The 18554-nt window shown below is 36.9% G+C and overlaps 2 protein-coding genes across 4 annotated transcripts; both read left to right on the top strand.

Annotated features, from left to right (window-relative positions):
- The first annotated feature begins 402 nt into the window (after positions 1–402).
- On the top strand, positions 403–10910 carry LOC18437141 (cinnamoyl-CoA reductase 1). Of its 3 annotated transcripts, XM_020668996.2 has the most exons (7): positions 415–689; positions 802–974; positions 1057–1242; positions 3321–3483; positions 6672–6858; positions 6953–7110; positions 10771–10910. In XM_020668996.2, exons 1-6 carry the CDS (start codon positions 575–577, stop codon positions 7095–7097), a joined length of 969 nt encoding a protein of 322 aa, XP_020524655.2. In that variant the 5' UTR covers positions 415–574; the 3' UTR covers positions 7098–7110; positions 10771–10910. The 3 variants fall into 3 exon arrangements, with proteins under 3 accessions (XP_006847423.2, XP_020524655.2, XP_020524656.2); XM_006847360.4 differs by lacking the exon at positions 10771–10910 and having other exon boundaries at positions 403–689; positions 6953–7430; XM_020668997.2 differs by lacking the exons at positions 6672–6858; positions 6953–7110; positions 10771–10910 and adding an exon at positions 5207–5483 and having other exon boundaries at positions 431–689.
- LOC18437140 (NAD(P)-binding Rossmann-fold superfamily protein) lies at positions 10429–17093 on the top strand. Its single transcript, XM_088873655.1, has 6 exons — positions 10429–10664; positions 10771–10943; positions 11048–11233; positions 11421–11589; positions 16428–16614; positions 16712–17093. The coding sequence occupies exons 1-6, from the start codon at positions 10550–10552 to the stop codon at positions 16854–16856; spliced, it is 975 nt and encodes a 324-aa protein (XP_088729781.1). The 5' UTR covers positions 10429–10549; the 3' UTR covers positions 16857–17093.
- Positions 17094–18554: the final 1461 nt, after the last annotated feature.

Below are 18554 nucleotides of genomic sequence, written 5' to 3' on the forward strand. Positions count from 1 at the left end.
GTTGTTTTAATGTTGAAAAAGCCCTCTAATCAATCATCTTAACATCGAGATCTACAAATATGAAAAAAAAAGTTTTTGAATATCGGAAATAGTGCATCTTGGAACATATTATCTAGACCGTCCATTTTCAATATTTTCATATATTTATAGATCTACTTGATTTTAACCATTTTTTAAATTTAAAATTTTCTAATTAGGTATGAAAATAGATTTTAAGATAAAAGTAAGAATTTTTTATAACAAAATTCCATGTTATGATAAAATTTTAAATTTTTTATAACAAAATTCCATGTTATGATAAAATTTTAAGATGCTTCGAATTGGTTAAGTTGCAACCTTATAGTAACCGCACCCTTTTTGAAATAATTATATGGGGATTCTAACATAGTTACCAAAATTTTTAATTTAAAAACTCTTTCCAAATAGGTCAGATAAGTGAGGGGGAAGAAATAAACTATGCACCCGAAAAAGCAGAGTCTACGTGCTCTACACTGAACATATCCTCTCCCGCTCCTCTTCCAGAAAGAAAACTAGAGAGGGATCAGTTCACGCGACAAGAAAACTAGAGAGAAAGATGGCGCGGCATGAGTGTGTCTGTGTGACTGGAGGTAGCGGGTTTATTGGGTCAACCCTCGTTCGCCTCCTTCTCGACCGTGGTTATACTGTTCGAGCCACAGTCCAAGACATCAGTGATCTCTCTCTCTCTCAATTCTTCTCATTTAATTGCATTTCTAACTCTCTCTCAACTGAATTTCATGTCCTCTCTATCTCTCTCTTCTGAATTTTATGTGTGATTTAAAGAAAACGAAAAGGAGACGAAGCACCTGCAAGGCTTAGAAGGTGCGGAAAGCAGGCTGAGCCTCTTCCAAGTGGACCTTCTCAACTATGACTCTCTCTTTGCCGCCATTGATGGCGCCACTGGTGTCTTCCATCTCGCTTCCCCCTGCATCGTGGATCAAGTCCGCGACCCCAAGGTCCCTCCTTCCCTCTCTCTCTGTTCATTGTTAACTCTCTCTCTCTCTCTTCTCTGCGCATGATAACAGTGGGGATGTGCAGAGGGAGCTTCTGGAGCCTGCAGTGGAGGGCACGCTTAATGCCCTTCGGGCATGTAAAGCAGCAGGAGTTAAGCGAGTGGTGGTCACATCCTCCAACTGTGCAATCGTCCCCAGCCCTAATTATCCTCATGATGCCATCAAAAATGAGGATTGCTGGACCGATCTTGACTACTGCAAGCAAAATGGGGTAAATTCCCTTCTCCACACCCCTTCTCTCTCTATATAAGAAATGAAATGCTGAACTCAAACTGGTCCTCTCTAGAATAAGTTGGGGCCTTTGCCATATTACCGACCATTCTCACCAAAAGGGGCGGCCTTATTGCTATGTGAACTTAATGGTTTTGTTGGGGTAAAAATGAAAACTTGATCCTCTTTTTGTTTTCTTTTTGTTTTTGGGGAAAATTAAGTCGGTATCGTGTTATTTCACTGTTATTACGTGATTGTCTTAATATATGAGATATTGATACAAAGGTCTTGTTCGTCCGATTTTTCATTTTTTTCAACATCCAAATGCGTATCAAATTTATTTATTTTATTTTATGACCACTTTAAATATTGGGCCTCTCTCTCTCTTTATGTAATGCTGGAACTAACGTGGGTACCTCCCTCTAAGAGGAATGGGCAACATAGCGTGTTCTCTCTCTCTCTTAAGAGGAATGAACAACATTAGCGTGCTCTCTCTCTTTCTTTAAAACATGTCGTAGCATCTAGTTTTGGCTATACTGCCTTGTTGGGGTGGCAATGGACTCATTAAGACCGGGAATCCAATAGGTATTACTCACTTTTGGTTTGGGTATAAGTCTAAATTTTAGACCCGGATATTATTTAGGTCAGGGTCTGGTTCTAGTTAGACCAACCCATACCCATTATCATTGGGTATATGATGACAATCATGTGTCTATAGGTCATGCTAATATTGTCACAATAGTGGCAGCATTCATTTACAGTATTATTGGAAAAAAAAAAAAATACTCATACAAAAGGTAAAAACAAAAAAGAAAAAAAAATAAAATAAAATAAGTTCATAGTCATAGGGTGGCAATGGATCCAACCATACCTACGACCCGATGGGCCTAGATACGGGTCCAAATTTTGGACCCGAATGCTATTTGCGTCCGGATTCGGGTCTAGGTCTAGCCTAACCCTACCCATACCCGACATGTTGCCACCCCTATTGCCATGTGAACTTAGGGACCGTTGGGATCATTGGATTCAGATTTCTAAGAGTCACTTTTTCTAAAAAAGCTCGGCCCATCGTATGTGGTTCACTTAGAATTGACATTTCAGTTAGAATTGAGATTTCCTTGAAATTACTGAATGCTCACTTTAAGCCTGAATTTTGGAAATCTAAATTCGACCTGAATAGGTGGAATTGACATTTATGGAAATGACCCATTTTGTTGCAAAAGAATAAAAAAAAATCAAAATTTTAGAGAGAGAAACTATATCAAATTTTAGAGAGAAAAAATATATTAAAATGTTAGATAGGAAAACTACATTAAATTTTAGAAAGAGAAAGTATACAAAATTTTTTAGAGAGAAAATATACGAATTTTTTAGATAGAGAAACTATCTCAAATATTTAAAGAGAAAAAATATCTCAAATTTGAAGTTCTAGAGAGACCGTATTAAAATTTTAGAGAGAGAAACTATCTTAAATTTTAAGTTTTAGAGAGAGAAAATATATTAAAATTTTAGTGAGAGAAACTACATTAAATTTTAGATAGAGAAACTGCTTAAAAATTTCCAGAGATAAATATCTCAAAACATTTAGAGAGAGAAATTATCTCAAATTTTAAGTTTTAGAGAGAGAAAGAAAGCATATTAACATTTTAGAGATTAGAAAATGTATCAAATTTTAGAGAGGGAAACTACCCGAATGGTAACTTTTTTAAAGATATGTGTCAAAATTTAATGGTGATCGTTTTGGGATCCTACTCACATAGGTTCGGGATGATCTTATAGTATTATTACTCTTAAAATATTAGATAAAATTTTAGAGAGAAACTCTCGCAAATTTTAGAGAGAGGATTTGGATATTCAAGAAAAAGATATTTGGATATTCGAGAAAAAGATATTCGAGGTAATCCAAACAAAAAATTTGCATTTTCTTGATTTCTACCAAATACGATTCAAACAACATATACCATATTCTAGAAAATGTCAATTCCAATGAATCTAGCTTTCAGGATTGGCTTTTCCCGGGATTGAAAAATCTATGGGAGGAAGATTGGAAAATTAATCTCTTGTTTCTTGTTTTTGCAGCTCTGGTATTCGGCTTCAAAAACATTGGCTGAGAAGGTTGCGTGGGATTTTGCAAAGGATGAGGGGTTGGATGTGGTGGTTATAAATCCAGCAGCAGTGTTTGGCCCAATTTTACCACCCACCATCAATGCTAGCATGGCCATGCTGCTTCGCCTCCTTCAAGGTATAACACCCACCATACGAATAAGGTAAAATATAAAACGCTTTAAAATATGAGTAAAGGGCAAAGATTCAAGTTACATTTAAGGGTAATGCTTTTAAATTTTTATTTTAAATGGGTATTTAATCAAAATTTTTCAAAAATTTCCAAATTGCTCATTTAGTATTGGAAAGTGAGCACAATTAGGGGTACTATTGTAATCTTACCCCCAAAAGGCCTAAATTGAATGATAGAAGTACTTATTTGGGATAAGATTACCAAAGTACCTATAATTACTTCCCCGTACTAAATATAGGTAATTTGGGAATTTTCAATATTTTTTAAGCACCTAGTTGAAATACAAATTTAAATGCATACCTTTAAATGTATTTTGTAATCTTTTGATCCATTTATTGATATTTCCCCTACAAATAAACTTGTACTCACTATACACAAACATCATAAATTTTTTATTCTTTTTATAGAAAGTGCAAGAAAACTCTTATGTTCAATGTTTGAAAACCCATCGATCATCATCACCATCATTATCCAAGATGTATCCCAAGTAATTGGGGTCGGCTACATGAATCTTGTTCTTCAATTCTTTTCTATCAAGAGCTAACAAGTTCAAAATTCATGATAAGATGTGACGAAGTCTTACGTTGGCTACGTACCTAATGCAACCTACCTACTATACCTGGGCTTGGGATGGGTGAAGGGAAAGTTTAAAACCTGACGATTCGGAATGGAATTGTTGAACAAGAATGGGAATTAAAGTCGTTTCAGATCTTGAAAATCTGAAGTCACTCCTACCTACGGATTTTGAATAGTGACTTGGAAATCTCTATTTCTATGTAATTTTCGATATTAAAAATCCGAAGTCAACGGTGCCTTCAGATTTTTATTATCCAAAGTGACGTCAAAAAAAAAACAATATGACTATGGATATTGAAAATCCAAAGTTATTGTGATTTTGGATTTTCAATCACCAGAGAGGCTAAAACAGGAATAAAAACAACAACAGAGGAAAGGAATATGCCCCCTTCCCCCCCTCTTGTCCCCCATTCCCCATTGCCAGACCCAAAAGAAAAAGGAAAAGAAAAAAAGAAAACTATTTTGTTTTTATGATATTTTTCTGGCTCTTGAACTCGAATCCGATCAGTCATCCAAAATAGATATGTGGTGTGGACAATCCACCCCAATGATCCATGATCCCAAACACTACTTCAGTTAGACACATGCTTGCATTCTCACATAGAAACAAGCACAATCTTGAGCATGGATATGTGAATTTGAAAGGTGATCATCCATCCTCTATATTCAATCACGCTTGCTTTCGAAGTTTTGATAAGTTTCATCCTTATTTGTATGTAATTTTGTGGCTGAGGCTTCTGTGACCTTGATGTATGAGGGGGGTATAACTTTTTTCAAAATTTTAGCTGTCTTCACAAGTGCATCGGCGATTACATATATTGTGGCTTCTCTGTTCATTCATTTCGTGATGTGCATAGTGGCTAAGAAGACAATGAAGCTTGGTATACAAGATCGAGTAAAGCCTTCTTTCTTGTTTTCCATGATATCTTATATGTTCTTCTTGGCATGCGCTGCTTAATCTCTGTCTTTCCCTCCCATTTTGAAGAAAACTGCATTTGTTGAATGTGTTGTCTTATGGGAACCTTCATGAATTCAAAGGAAGCTAGTGGACATTCGCCAAAAGGGTGTGTTGAAACTCAATTTGGAATTTCAGGACATGGGCTTTCTATGTGCGGGGTTAGTCAGGGATGCTTTCTTCCAGTTTGGAATGCATTTGTGGGTTTGATTAGAGAGCAGATTCCATGGAGGTTGATATCAAGGCTCTCCTTAGTGGGCTTAAGATTTTCATTTCTTCTTTCTTCAGGCTTTTGATTAGGAGAGGATATATGGGTCTGAAGTGGATCCCAAAATTTTAGAACAATAATATACTGCTAAGTAGTTCTTTTACCCAAGGGAGTAAATGTAAATTTTGCTCGTGCAGGAGCATGCTATACCCGCTCTTTGTTCTGTATCTCTTTCCTTGTTTGATGGTTAATATTCTTCAATCAATTAAGTTGTAACAAAGAAGTTGATTATAGGAAAAAAGTAAGAAGTAACTAACTGAAGTTAACAGAGGAAATAACTGATATGTCCTATCCAATTGAGAAAAAGTGATCACCCCGTAATAGGCATGTGCCTCTAGGTGTGAAGCATATGCTTCAATATTCATATACTGTACATTGTTGGCAAGCTGCCATGCTTTTTCTCCTAGGGATGAGAAGTGGTTCATAAAACTTCGGGGGTTACCTAATCATTTTCTAATAGATATTTCTCCTTAGACTACTCTTCAGGACTCTTACATTCCGTACGTTTCCAAGCATCGATAAAAAAAGCATCTAGTATTTATTCACTAGAAGCATGGTCTGAAATTCAGCATCAAACTAGTTGATTATAGTATCATTAACACTTGCAAGGTCTTTCAAATCTTAATAGGTAAGTTTAATAGCTCGAGTGTGGAACTTTAATTGCAAACTAACAAATATTTATATGTAATCTAGACTTAATTTGAGGTAATGGCTCCCTTAGCTCTTGGGGGTGAACTTTTCATTGGACCTGGATTGTAGTGTATCAACTGTGAACATAAGTTTAGACTCAATTGACTGACAAATAAGTCAGAGATTTAACCAATCTAAGAAAAAAAACAAAAATTAAAGGAAAAAAAGAAGTGAGTCTATGCTTTCGGGTTTTGTACTTTTTGTATCATACAACATGGAACCCATACCAATTCATGACTCTAGGTTTTCTTTGAGTAAATGTAGAAAATTGTCCTGCTAAGTGAGCTGCGAGACCAAATGTTGAATTGTATCAAGAAAACTCGAGGGCAGCTCAAATCTAGTCGTATAATACACCAAATTTCCATGTCAGTGACTTTACAAACATGGGTGATATCACCCAAAAAAAAAAAAACAGAGGAGGAAAAAAGGTTCTTCCATTTCATGTTTGGGAAAGCATGAGACCTCTGATGTGCTATATCAAGTTTCTTCCTCTTCATGCTGGGCAAAGCATGAGACCTCCGATGTACCATATCAAGTGCCTCAGGAATTTTTTATCTTATCTTCTTTTGCGTACATGTTCTTAAAATTTGGACTCTACTTATTTTTCTACTTGGGGAGACCTGATTGATTCATATGATATGGCAGGTTATACTGAATGTTATAAAGATATTTTTATGGGTTTTGTACATGTTACCGATGTGGCATTAGGGCATCTCTTGTTATATGAGAATCCATCAGCCTCAGGAAGGCATTTATGTGTTGAGTCCATTTGTCACTGGAGCGACTTTGCTGATGCAGTTGCTAAACTCTACCCGGAATACAACGTGCCTAGGTAAATTCTCTCAGTGGACATTCGCGCGCGCACACACACATGCTTACATTAATTGACCCGGATATGCGTTAACTTTCTTTATTGGTTTCTGTAGGTTCATGGAAGTTACTCAACCTGGGTTGTTGAGGGCGAAAAAACCATCAAAAAAGCTGATTGACTTGGGCCTCAACTTCATCCCAATGGAGGAGATAATTAAGGACGCAGTGTCTAATTTACAAGAGAAAGGATACCTGTCTTGAAGAGGTTCTTGAGGTAAAATGCTTTATTACTTATGGCCCTTAATATCATTAAAGCTTGTTGAATTCTAAGTCGAACATGTTTGATGCAGTAATAATTTAGGATAGAAATATACTACCACTCTTGTAGGACCCTTTAAAGGGCAATGTCTGTGTCTCTTTTTGGGGTTTTGCTTTACTTGTAACTGGTTTCGATGGCTCTAGTAGAAAGTAGAAGGCAATTGAAATGGGTCAATAACCACTGCTAAATAGAAGTGTAATTCCTTTCTTGAAGGAAACATTTGTAATTAGGGTTCTATTCGTAGTCTATAATATATTAACATGGTTCAGATGCCATCTTGTGTGCAAGAAAATTATACACAGCATTGGATAGAGTTAGGGAAGCCAAAAATATTGTCCTTCGGGATCACGTTTTTTAGAAGTAGAGATCACCTTTTTTAGAAGTTAATAGACAGAGAGGTTGCATGTGTTTTAAATACATCAAACTACATGTAAGAGAGAGAGATTTTTCAAGGGTGCGGTTTCTATAAGGTTCAACCTTAAACAATACAATTAAGGCGCATCTTAAAATTTTATCATAACATGTAATTTTGTTGTAAAAAATTCTTATTATTATCTTAAAATCTATTTTCATACCTAATTAGAAAATTTTAAATTCCAAAAATAGTTAAAATTAAGTAGATCTATAAATAAATGAAAATCTTGAAATCTAGATAATATGTTGCAAGATGCACTATTTCCGGGACTCAATAACTTTTTTTTTCATATTCATACTTCTGGATGTCAAGATGATCGATTAGAGTGTTTTTTCAAAATTAAAACAATATTTCCGATAGATTTTTGTGGTAATTCTATATTTTAAGGTTGCAAACTTATATAAACTTTTTCCATTTTTAAATCCATCAAATTACCGGTACAAGAGAGACAGATTTACCTTTTTTAAAGATATAGATATATGTTGTGGTTTCTATAAGGTTACAATATTAAACAATCCATTTAAGGTGCATCTTCAAATTTTATCATAACATATAATTTCGATGTAAAATATTTTTAAGATGATCTCAAAATATATTTTCAAATCTAATTATTAAATTTTGAACTCCAATAATGATTAAAATCAAGTAGATCTTTAAACATAACAAAATCTTGGAATTAGACGGTCTAGATAATGTGTTGTAAGATGCACCATTTTTGAGACTCAAAATTTTTTTTTTTTAAAAAAGTCATACATCTCAATGTCGAGCTGACCAATTATAGGGTTTTTCAACATTAAAACAACCTTTATCGATGGATTTTTGAGGTGCATCCGTAGTTCTACATTTTAAAGTTGAAACCTAATATAAACTTTTCCCATAGATAAATACCTAAGAGAGAGAGACGAGACTCTTTAATGCATTTGAAAGAGAGAGATTACATTTTTTTAAAAGAGAGTGAGAGAGATGTGTCTCCTCTTTAATGCATTTGAAAGAGAGAGATTACATTTTTTTAAAAGAGAGTGAGAGAGATGTGTCTCTTAAATGCATTTAAGATCGAGATGGATTGCATGTCCTTAAAATTCATCATTGAGATATTACGTTCTTTTTCTTTTAAGATCTAAAGAGAGAGAGATTGCATGAATGCAAGAAAGTGCACATATTCTTGGAGATAAAAGGTCTTTTATCTAATAAATTTCATCTCTATTTATAACATTTAAAGCTTCAAAAATAGCCATCGAGGAGATTTATAAAAACTTGAAAATCTTGAAGACTAATAATTAAAAAATGCATTACAAGATGCACTAGTTTCAAAATTTAAAATCCATTTTTTTCACTTCCATGCATATTGAGGCCGAGATGATCAATTTAAGGATATTTGGCATCAAAACAACCTCTTCTAATGAAATTTTTTAAGTGTGCCCTAATTTGATTGTTTAGAGCCTCACACTTATATAAACTTTTTCTTCATAGAAATGCCCCTGCTAGTTTAGGTTTCCCAACATCAAACAAGGGAAAATTTAGGCATTTACGATATTTATTAAAAGGGTATATAAGCGAAAGAAATAATTAAAAACAAACCCTCTATTTTTAATTATGATCTTTCAACCTCTTTAATGATTTTGTTTGATAAAGGCTGAAAGTTTGTGATTTGCCTCTATTTAGACTTGGAGCGACAAATTTAAATTATATACGGCCAACTTTGGTCTTGGCACGGCCCTTGTCCATGTAAAGTCAGGCCAAAATTAAATAGAAAACAAAAGAAAAATAGAAAAAAGTACTGGGCAGGCTAGATTGCACCGGATTGGCACTGCTCAGGCCACAAAGGCCCAACTTTTTTAGGGCCGGGCCAAACCACCCAGCCCATTGCGCTCCCTATGCCTGAAGGTTATAGAGCATCCACCCACACAATTGGTAATACATTCATACCAAAACTAAACTAGATAAAGAACGGAGTTTCTATAGGGCTTTACAAAAACAAAATAGAAGCCTCACTTCAAATCCTCATATCAAAAGCACTTTTCATGTCGGAAATCTTTATGATGAATCTAGAATTAATTTCTAACACTGGCAATAAAATTTTAAACTCCAAAAATAACTTGTGGATATGTGAACACTTATTTTTAAGACAAAATGGATGGTCTAAATGATTTGTTATAGAATACTTATTTAAAAAAAATTTGAAATCCTAATTTTTTCTCACAACCATAATGTTCAAGCAGAGATAATTGATTTAAAAGTTTTTCAACATTTGAATTGTAATTTTTAATGGGGTGCGGTTGTATAGAGCCGAGGCACTAAACAATCAAAGTAAAGCATTCAAATAATATCGCTAAATATAGTTTCAATACTGAAACTCTTTGTGATAGCCTTAAAATATATTTTTATTTTTAATTATAAAATTTAAAGCTTAAAAAAATGTGTAGACTGAGCATAACTATGAAAACTTGAAAATCTTGAAAATTGACTATCCAAAAATACGTTACAAGATGCATTATTTTTAAAACTTAAAATCTATTTTTTTATTCATGCCTATGCATCTTGATGTTGAGATGATCAATTTCAATATATTTGGGCATCAAAACAACTTGTTCTACTGAAATTTTTGAGGTGGGCTCTAATTTGATGGTTTAGAGCCTCGGCTCTATATAAACTTTTTCCTTTTTTAACGAGTTACGAGGTGAGGCTTTACTTATTTTAAAAAGGCTGCAGCCTTATCAAACCATATTTAATCTTAGTGGCTAAATTGCCATCGTTGCGCAAAGCCCACACTTGTCATACGACTGCGACTGAAATATTCCCTCCTGCTCCTTTCCAGCGGGAAAAGTAGAGAGAGAAACACCATTTTCAGGTTCCTCTACAAGCAAGAAAACTAGAGAGAGAAACACCATTTTCAGGTTCCTCTACCAGCAAGAAAACTAGAGAGAGAAACACCATTTTCAGGTTCCTCTACCAGCAAAAAAACTAGAGAGAGAGAGAGATATGGCGAGGGAAGAGTGTGTGTGTGTGACCGGAGGTAGCGGGTTCATTGGCTCAACCCTTGTTCGCCTCCTTCTCGACCGAGGTTATACTGTTCGAGCCACTGTCCAAGACCTCAGTAATCTCTCTCTCAATTCTTCTCATTCATTTGCAGTTCTCTCTTTCTCAACTGAAACTCATGTCCTCTGTGTCTCTCTCTTCTGAATTTTATGTGTGATTTGAAGGAAACGAAAAGGAGACGAAGCACCTGCAAGGATTAGAAGGTGCGGAAAGCAGACTGCGCCTCCACCAAGTGGACCTTCTCAACTATGACTCACTCTTTGCGGCCATTGATGGCGCCGTTGGTGTCTTTCATCTCGCTTCCCCCTGCATTGTCGATGAAGTCCGCGACCCCAAGGTCCCTCTCTCTCTCTCTCTCTCTCTCTCTCTCTCTATGCATTGTTAACTCTTTCTCTCTCTCTCTCACTCTCCTCTGTGCATGTTAACTACGGGGATGTTCAGAGGGAGCTTCTGGACCCTGCTATCGAGGGCACACTCAATGCTCTTAGGGCGTGTAAAGCAGCAGGCGTTAAGCGAGTGGTGGTCACATCCTCCATCTCTGCAATCATCCCCAGCCCTAATTATCCTGATGATGCCATCAAAAATGAGGATTGCTGGACCGATCTCGATTACTGCAAGCAAAATGGGGTAAATTCCTTTCTCCATACCCATTCTCTCTCTCTATGAAATGCTGAAAGCAACATGGGTCCTCTCTCTCTCTCTCTCTCTGTCACACGCATGTCCAAGTAGCTACTTTTGACCATATTGCTAAGTGAATTTAATGGTTTTATGGGAGAAAAATTGGAAAATTAATCTCTTGTTTATTGTTTTGTAGGTCTGGTATTCGGCTTCAAAAACATTGGCTGAGAAGGCAGCGTGGGATTTTGCAAAGGATGAGGGCTTGGATGTGGTGGTCATAAATCCAGGAACAGTGTTTGGCCCAATTTTACCACCCCGACCCACCATTAATGCTAGCATGGCCATGCTGCTTCGCCTCCTTCAAGGTATAACACTTTATATGCATAAACTTGATTCTTGTACTCAATAGACCCAAATATCATAAATTTTCTATTCTTTATATTGAGAATTCAAGAAAAATTTTATGCTCAACATTTGAAAAAACCGGCAATCTGGACCGGAGATCGCTGATCCGGACCAAGAATCAGCCTTGATTCAACTTGTTCCGGAAGGAATAGGTACCGTTTGTCCTTCCTACCCCCTCCCCTGCCTCCTAAGAAAAACCCAAAAAATTATGAAAGAGAAATTTACCTGTATCCCATAGAAATACTGTAATTGTGGAAAGCCCCTCTAACTTTTGTATATTACACGCATATCCATTTCGTTTGTCCTCTTTTTATTCCAAATTTACCTTGGCTCGGAGTTTGAAAATCTGAAGTCACCACTTCAGTTGATCACTTCGGATTTTCAATACCTATAGACATCATTTTTTATTCATTTTTCTCAAAAAAAAAAAAAACCAAGGTCGTCTTACCGGTTGATGACTTTGGATTTTCAATTTCTGTAGTTATCATTTTTCTTGAAAAAACCGGTTACTTATGATCTTGAAAATCTGAAGTCACTCTTGACTTTGGAATTTGAATATCCGAAGTGACATGAAAATCTTTATTGCAATGCAACTTCGGATATTTAAAATCTGAAGTCAAGAGTGACTTTAGATTTTCAATATCCAATGGGACTGATTTCCATGCAATTTTGGATATAAAAAATCTGAAGTCAAAGGTGACTTTAGATTTTCCCCCTAAAACTGGCTTATCAATATAACTATGGATATTAAAAGACTAAAGTCATTTGTGACTTCTGATTTTCAATCTCTGGAATAGGGTAAATTTGGAATAAGAAAAATGACAGACAAAAAGATATAGGCCTAATGTACAAAAATTAAGGGGAATTTTTGTAATTACGATATTAATTTCTAATGCTTTCTTGAGTGCCGCTCCAACCCACCCCCACACCAGTGGGGAAAATACCCCGTCTTTATGTTTTCTAGTGTTTTGCTAGATCGCAAAATCGGACCTATCCGTATCACAACACAGATATGTGTGGTGGACGATCGACCCCAACAATCTGTATTTCCAAATAATACTTATGTTAGACGCAAGCTTGCACGCTCATATGTAAACAAGCACAACCTTAAGCAATGGATATGTGAATTTATGAGGTGATCATTCATCCTCTATATTCAATCATGGTTTTGGAGTTTTGATGTGTTTCATCCTCAAATGAATTAGGTTATGCATATTACTTCGGATATTAAAAAATCCAAAGTCAAGATTGACTTTACATTTTCAATATCTAAAGTGACCCCTTTTTTTTTCCTAAAAATGGCTTATCATTATAACTACATATGTTGAAAGTCTGAAGTCATTTTTTTCTGATGCTTTCTTGGGTCCGCCTCAGTGGGGGAAATACCCCTCTCTTTTTTTCTAATGCTTTTCTAGACCACCAATTCAAACCAATCTGGATCACAACACGGATATGTGGTAGACGATCCACCCCAATGATTCGTGTTTCCAAAAACTATTTGTGTTAGATGCAAGCTTGCACTCTCATATATAAACAAGCACAATCTTGAGCAATGGATATGTGAATTTGTGAGGTGATCATCCATCCTCTTTATTCAATCATGCTAGGTTTTGGAGTTTGATGTGTTTCATCCTCGAATGGATTTGGTTATGTATGTATGTAATTTTGTGGCTGAGGCTGATGTGACCTTGATGTCAGAGAGGGAGACAAGGGTATAACTTTTTCAAAGTTACTTCCTTTGGCTAATGTTCTCTCATTGAGTACATTGGTGGTTATGTATATTGTGGCTTCTCTGTTCATTTAATGATTTACATATTGGCTAAGAAGACAATGAAGCTTCTTAAACATAGGTAGTCTACAAGATTGAGTTGAGCCTTCTTACGTGTTTCCTATGATATCTAATATGTTATTCTTCTGGTATGCTTATGTATTAGCTCCCATTTGAAGAATAACTGCTTTTGTTGATGTTTTGTCCATTGGCAATCTTCGTGAATTCGAAAGAAGTTTGACAAAATAACGGTATGCTTTTTTGAGGATTGGAGCAGGGATGGGTGTTCTAGAAGAGGGTGGCAAGATGAACTCTATCTTCTTAGCTCATTTTAAAAATGCATTTAAAGAAGCAAGTAGAGGACCTACTTAGGCAGTGGAAACCTATATAGCCAGTCATGCTCCTAACATTAGTATGGGCCAAAAGGGTGTGTTGAAGCTGGAAAGACCCTCATTAGAGGACATGGGCTTTCTATGGGGGCCGTTAATGAGGGATGCTTTCTTGCAGTTTGGAATACATTCTGGGTTTGATTGGAGAGCAAATTCCACAAAGTTTGATATCAAGGCTCTCCTTAGTGGGTTTAGTAGTTTCATTTCCTCTTTCTCCAGAGGGATAGTCTAAAGATGATACATGGGTCTGGTGGGGCTTCCCTTATCATATGGAGGCATGAGGACTGGATTGTTTGAGGGGATACTAGAGATTTCTATCTTTTAGCCCTATTACTTCACCATGTTCATTTAGAAAGTAAAGAAAAATGCATATTCCATAGACTGATTTGTGGTTGCTAGGGTGGGCTGAGTTTTGGGACTCTTTCCATAGACTGATTTGTATACACGCAGGAGCGTATAACTCCCTCGGGTATCTAACATTGATTGTAAATAGCGTACTGAAGTTTTTTTTTTTTTAATAATGTTGACTGTTATATATATATGAAGGATGAGTACAGAGGGGAGGGGGAGAGAGGGCTATCCACAGGCAGATAGCAGAATTACAAGGGGGGGAGAGAGAAAAACCAACCACTAAGAGCAGAGTTACAGGAGGGAGAAAGAGAAGAGATATCCCCTTGGGATAGCTAAAAAAGCTAGAGTAAGATAAAGTGCAGATACGATATGCGAGGTAGAATAGGAGCCTCTAGAGAGGCTGTTAGGAAACTGAGGTTCCAATTTTATCTTCACCACGGGCCGCTGCTTTCGCCAAGGCGTGTGCGACATTGTTTGCCTCCCTCCATGTGTGCCTCCATTCGACAGTTAGTCCCCTGCATAGGTGTAAAATTTCCTCAAAGATGTGGTGTAAGACGCAAGGGACAGAGGAGGGATGTTTTGCCCAGGTAATGACATTCTTTGAGTCGTCTTCACTGATGAAAGGCGAATTTGAGAAAGGTTGGATCAATCTAATGCCCTCTAACCGTGCAGTAGCTTCTGCCTCCATTGAGTCCATGTGGCCTACGAACTTGATGGTTGAAGCTACCGTGGCACTGGCGTGTGATGGTCCAGGGTTGCCTAAGGAACACCCATCAAAATTGCGCTTAAGGTGACCCTGGGGTGGGGTTGCCAGTGTGAAGCTCTATGAGTCCTCTGCTTGGAATAATGCATAAGAGTATTCCGGTTTTGGTGGAAGGCTGAAACTGGGACTCCTTGGAAGAGTTTGTGGTTTGTGGCCCAGAAAATAACCCGCGCCAAGATTTTAGAGAACACGAGAGAAGGTGTCTCTAATTCCCCCCTAAAGATTCTGTTATTTCTTTCTATCCACAGGGCCCATATGGTTGCCACGACCATGGTTTTCCAAAGGAAAATCCCAGCCTTGGGCCAGGGGTATGGTTCAAAAGCTCTGAGTAGCGAAGGTACCTCTTTGGGTAGGACCCATTGCGTACCTAACAGAAACAGGATCTTCCGCCAGACTTCAAAAGCAAACAAGCATGAGAGGAACAAGTGACAAAGGGAATAAGTACTATGTCCTGTGCTATCAAAAAAGTGATCACCACTGTCAAAGGCATGTGCCTCTAGGTGTGAAGCATATGCTTTAATATTCACCTGTATTAGCCTTTCATAACTAAGCTGTACATCATTGACAAGCTGTAATGCTTTTACTCCTAGGGATGAAGAGTGGTTCAGAAAGTTACCTAACCATTTTCTGATTGAGATTTCTCCTTGTAGTACTCTTCGAGACTTTTACATTCCTTATCTTTCCAGGAATAAAAGAAGCCTCTAGCATTTATTCACTGGAAGGAATTGTGAGAAAAGCCTACATTTTATATGAATATCTATTAATTTGCATTTAAAGCTCCACACTCAAGTTATTAAACTTATCTATTAAGATCTGAAAGACCCTGCAAGCGTTAATGAGACCATAATCAACTGCTTTCATGCTGCATTTGAGACCATGTGTAATCCTTTTAATTGGTCCCTTATTACCACTTGGATTTGGTATTCAAGAGTGATTTGAGGTAATGGCTTCCTTGCGTCTTGGGTCTAATCTTTTCATTGGACCTAGACTGTAGTATATCATGTGTGAACCTAATTTTATTGTCAATTGACTGACAAACAAGTCGGAGCTTTAACCAATCATAAAAATAAAAAATAAAAAAATAAAAATAAAAAAGGAAAAAACAAGCGAGTCTAAGCTTTCATATTTTGTACTTTTTCATAGTGTACAACATGGAACCCATGTCAAATTATGACTCAAGGTTTTCTTTGACCAAATATTTTTATCGGGAAAGCTCTTGGGTATCTCAAATCTAGGCGTTCAATACACTAAATTAATGACTTTATAAAGTGATATAAAAAAAATGAAAAAAGAAGGAACAAAGAAAGGTTCTTCCACTTCATGTTGGAAAAGCATGAGATCTCTGATGTGCTGCATCAAATGGCTTCCTCTTTGAGCTGGGAAAAGCATGAGACCTCTGATGTACTGTATCAAGTTCCTTAGGAGTTTTCTATCTTATCTTCTTTTTTTTAGTTCCATTGTCTTAAAATTTGGACTCTTACTATTTTTTTACTTTGGGAGGCTTTATTTATTCTTATAATGTGGCAGGTTGTACTGAAGGTTATAAGGATTTTTTTATGGGTTCTGTACATGTTAATGATGTGGCATTAGGGCATATCCTGTTATATGAGAATCCATCAGCTTCAGGAAGGCACTTGTGTGTTGAGTCCATTTGTCACTGGAGTGACTTTGCTGATGCAGTTGCTAAAGTCTACCCGGGATACAAAGTGCCTAGGTAAACTCTCTCTCGGTGGACATTCACACACACACAAACACATGCTCGCATTAATTGACCTGGATATTCCTTAAACTTTCATTATTGGTTTCTGTAGGTTCACGGAAGTTACTCAACCTGGGTTGTTGAGGGTGCAAAAGCCATCAACAAAGCTGATTGACTTGGGCCTGAACTTCATCCCAATGGAGGAGATAATTAAGGATGCAGTGTCTAGTTTACAAGAGAAAGGATACCTGTCTTGACGAGGTTCTTGTGGTAAACCGTTCTCACATGTGGCCCTTAATATCATTAGAGCCTGTTAAATTAGAAGTTGAACATGTTCGATGCAGTAATAATTTCAGATACAGATATACATCCCCTCTTGTAGGACCTTTTAGAGGACAGTGTCCTTGTGTCTCTGTTTGGAGTTGTGCTTTCCTTGTAACTTGTTCCGAAGGCCAGTAGAAACCAATTGAAATGGGTCAATGGTTACTGTTAAATCCTTCTCATGATAGTTGCATCATGTTGATATATTCATTGATACAAAGTTTTCTGAATATTTGAGAACCTTTAGCTGCTGCATAATGCATAAAACCAAATGATTTTAAAAACAGAAATTGAGATAACTGCATGTGAGGTGAAATAGGTTTGATATCATTGACTTTTATTTTATGACTGTCGTGATGTAATGCAACTCACATGCTATATTTGTTGAAAGAAAATAACAAGCTATCAGGTCGAGGTAATTTTCCAATGGTGTTCTGTTTGCACCTTGTAATACAAGACTTAAATGCTAAATGGTGGATAGCATGCATGTCATACTTTTATATTCGTATTACTGTAGCAGAGGCACCATTTTAACATTAAAACCAGGAAAGGAGAAAGCCAATGGTTAGTACTGCTCCGCATGCTCCATGTAAGACCATTTTAGTACACTAAAAAGCAACACAGTTAAGGTTCTTACAGCAGTCAATAACCTATGAATTGAAAATCACCAAAAGACACTTAATTTCAAGCGGTTTAGTTAATTTTGTAGTTTTCAATGCGACAAATGACACGGGTACAAAAAGATGTGAAAATCTGATGCCCATCGCACAGGCTGACTGCGCCGATTAGATCTTGAATATGTAGACGGAAAATTGCCAAGACAAATGATTTTAAGTGGTTAGGACAATTTTGCCATTTTGTGGGACAAAAGGTCCTCCTTGGACTAAAAAGATGCACAAAGCTTGAAGACACGCCGTTTAGACATGGGCAAAGGGTGCCTCTGCGCTAGGGGTGGCAAAAGGTTGGGTATGAATCGGGACTAGTTGGACTCGGACCTGGACCCAGACCCAGATCCAGACCCAGACCCGAATAGTATTTGGGTCCAAGATTTGGATCCGGACCTGACTTGTTGGGTCCAAAAGTTGGACCCATACCCGTACCCATTGGGTCTCAGGTCTATTCCGTCAGGCCTCGAATCTGGTCGGGTTTTTTGCCACTTTTTCTGAGTTTTTTTTTTTTTTTTTACCATTTTTTACTATTATATACCGATGTTATTGGCAATAAGGTCACAATCACTTGCCATTAGATTTCAAGCCATCTGATTTGTTGTTTACTAGTTAAAGATGACTATGAGTTCTTATTGTATATGATCTTTAATACACCTAAACGAATACGGCTTGAAGTATTTTATCTCCAACAATTTACGGGTACACAAACCCAGACCCGAATAATGTTCGGATCCAGGTTTTGGACCCAGACTTTACCCGTCGTGTCCAAATGTTGGACCTATACCAAACCCGTGTCGGGTATACTTGGCGGGTCCCAGGTCAGATCGAGTCTATTGCCACCACTATTTTGCGCCCATCAGAATTTGAATATAGATATTTCTAAATTGCCAAAAGATGTTTATCTGGACCAATTTGCTAAACAAAAACTTCGGGTCAAAATGCACGGTTGCACGAGCCGGTATCTTT

This window comes from Amborella trichopoda, chromosome 8 (genome assembly GCF_054954075.1).
Source record: "Amborella trichopoda isolate Santa Cruz 75 chromosome 8, AtrichopodaSantaCruz75HAP2 v2.0, whole genome shotgun sequence".
NCBI classification, from domain to species: Eukaryota; Viridiplantae; Streptophyta; class Magnoliopsida; order Amborellales; family Amborellaceae; genus Amborella; species Amborella trichopoda.

Coding starts and splice junctions, on each gene's coding strand:
- LOC18437141 (XM_006847360.4), top strand. CDS start 575: ATGGCGCGGCATGAGTGTGTCTGTGTGACTGGAGGTAGCGGGTTTATT. Junction 975..1,056: donor ATCAAGTCCGCGACCCCAAG/GTCCCTCCTTCC, acceptor GGGGATGTGCAG/AGGGAGCTTCTGGAGCCTGC. Junction 1,243..3,320: donor ACTACTGCAAGCAAAATGGG/GTAAATTCCCTT, acceptor TTGTTTTTGCAG/CTCTGGTATTCGGCTTCAAA.
- LOC18437140 (XM_088873655.1), top strand. CDS start 10,550: ATGGCGAGGGAAGAGTGTGTGTGTGTGACCGGAGGTAGCGGGTTCATT. Junction 10,665..10,770: donor AGCCACTGTCCAAGACCTCA/GTAATCTCTCTC, acceptor TGTGATTTGAAG/GAAACGAAAAGGAGACGAAG. Junction 11,234..11,420: donor ATTACTGCAAGCAAAATGGG/GTAAATTCCTTT, acceptor ATTGTTTTGTAG/GTCTGGTATTCGGCTTCAAA.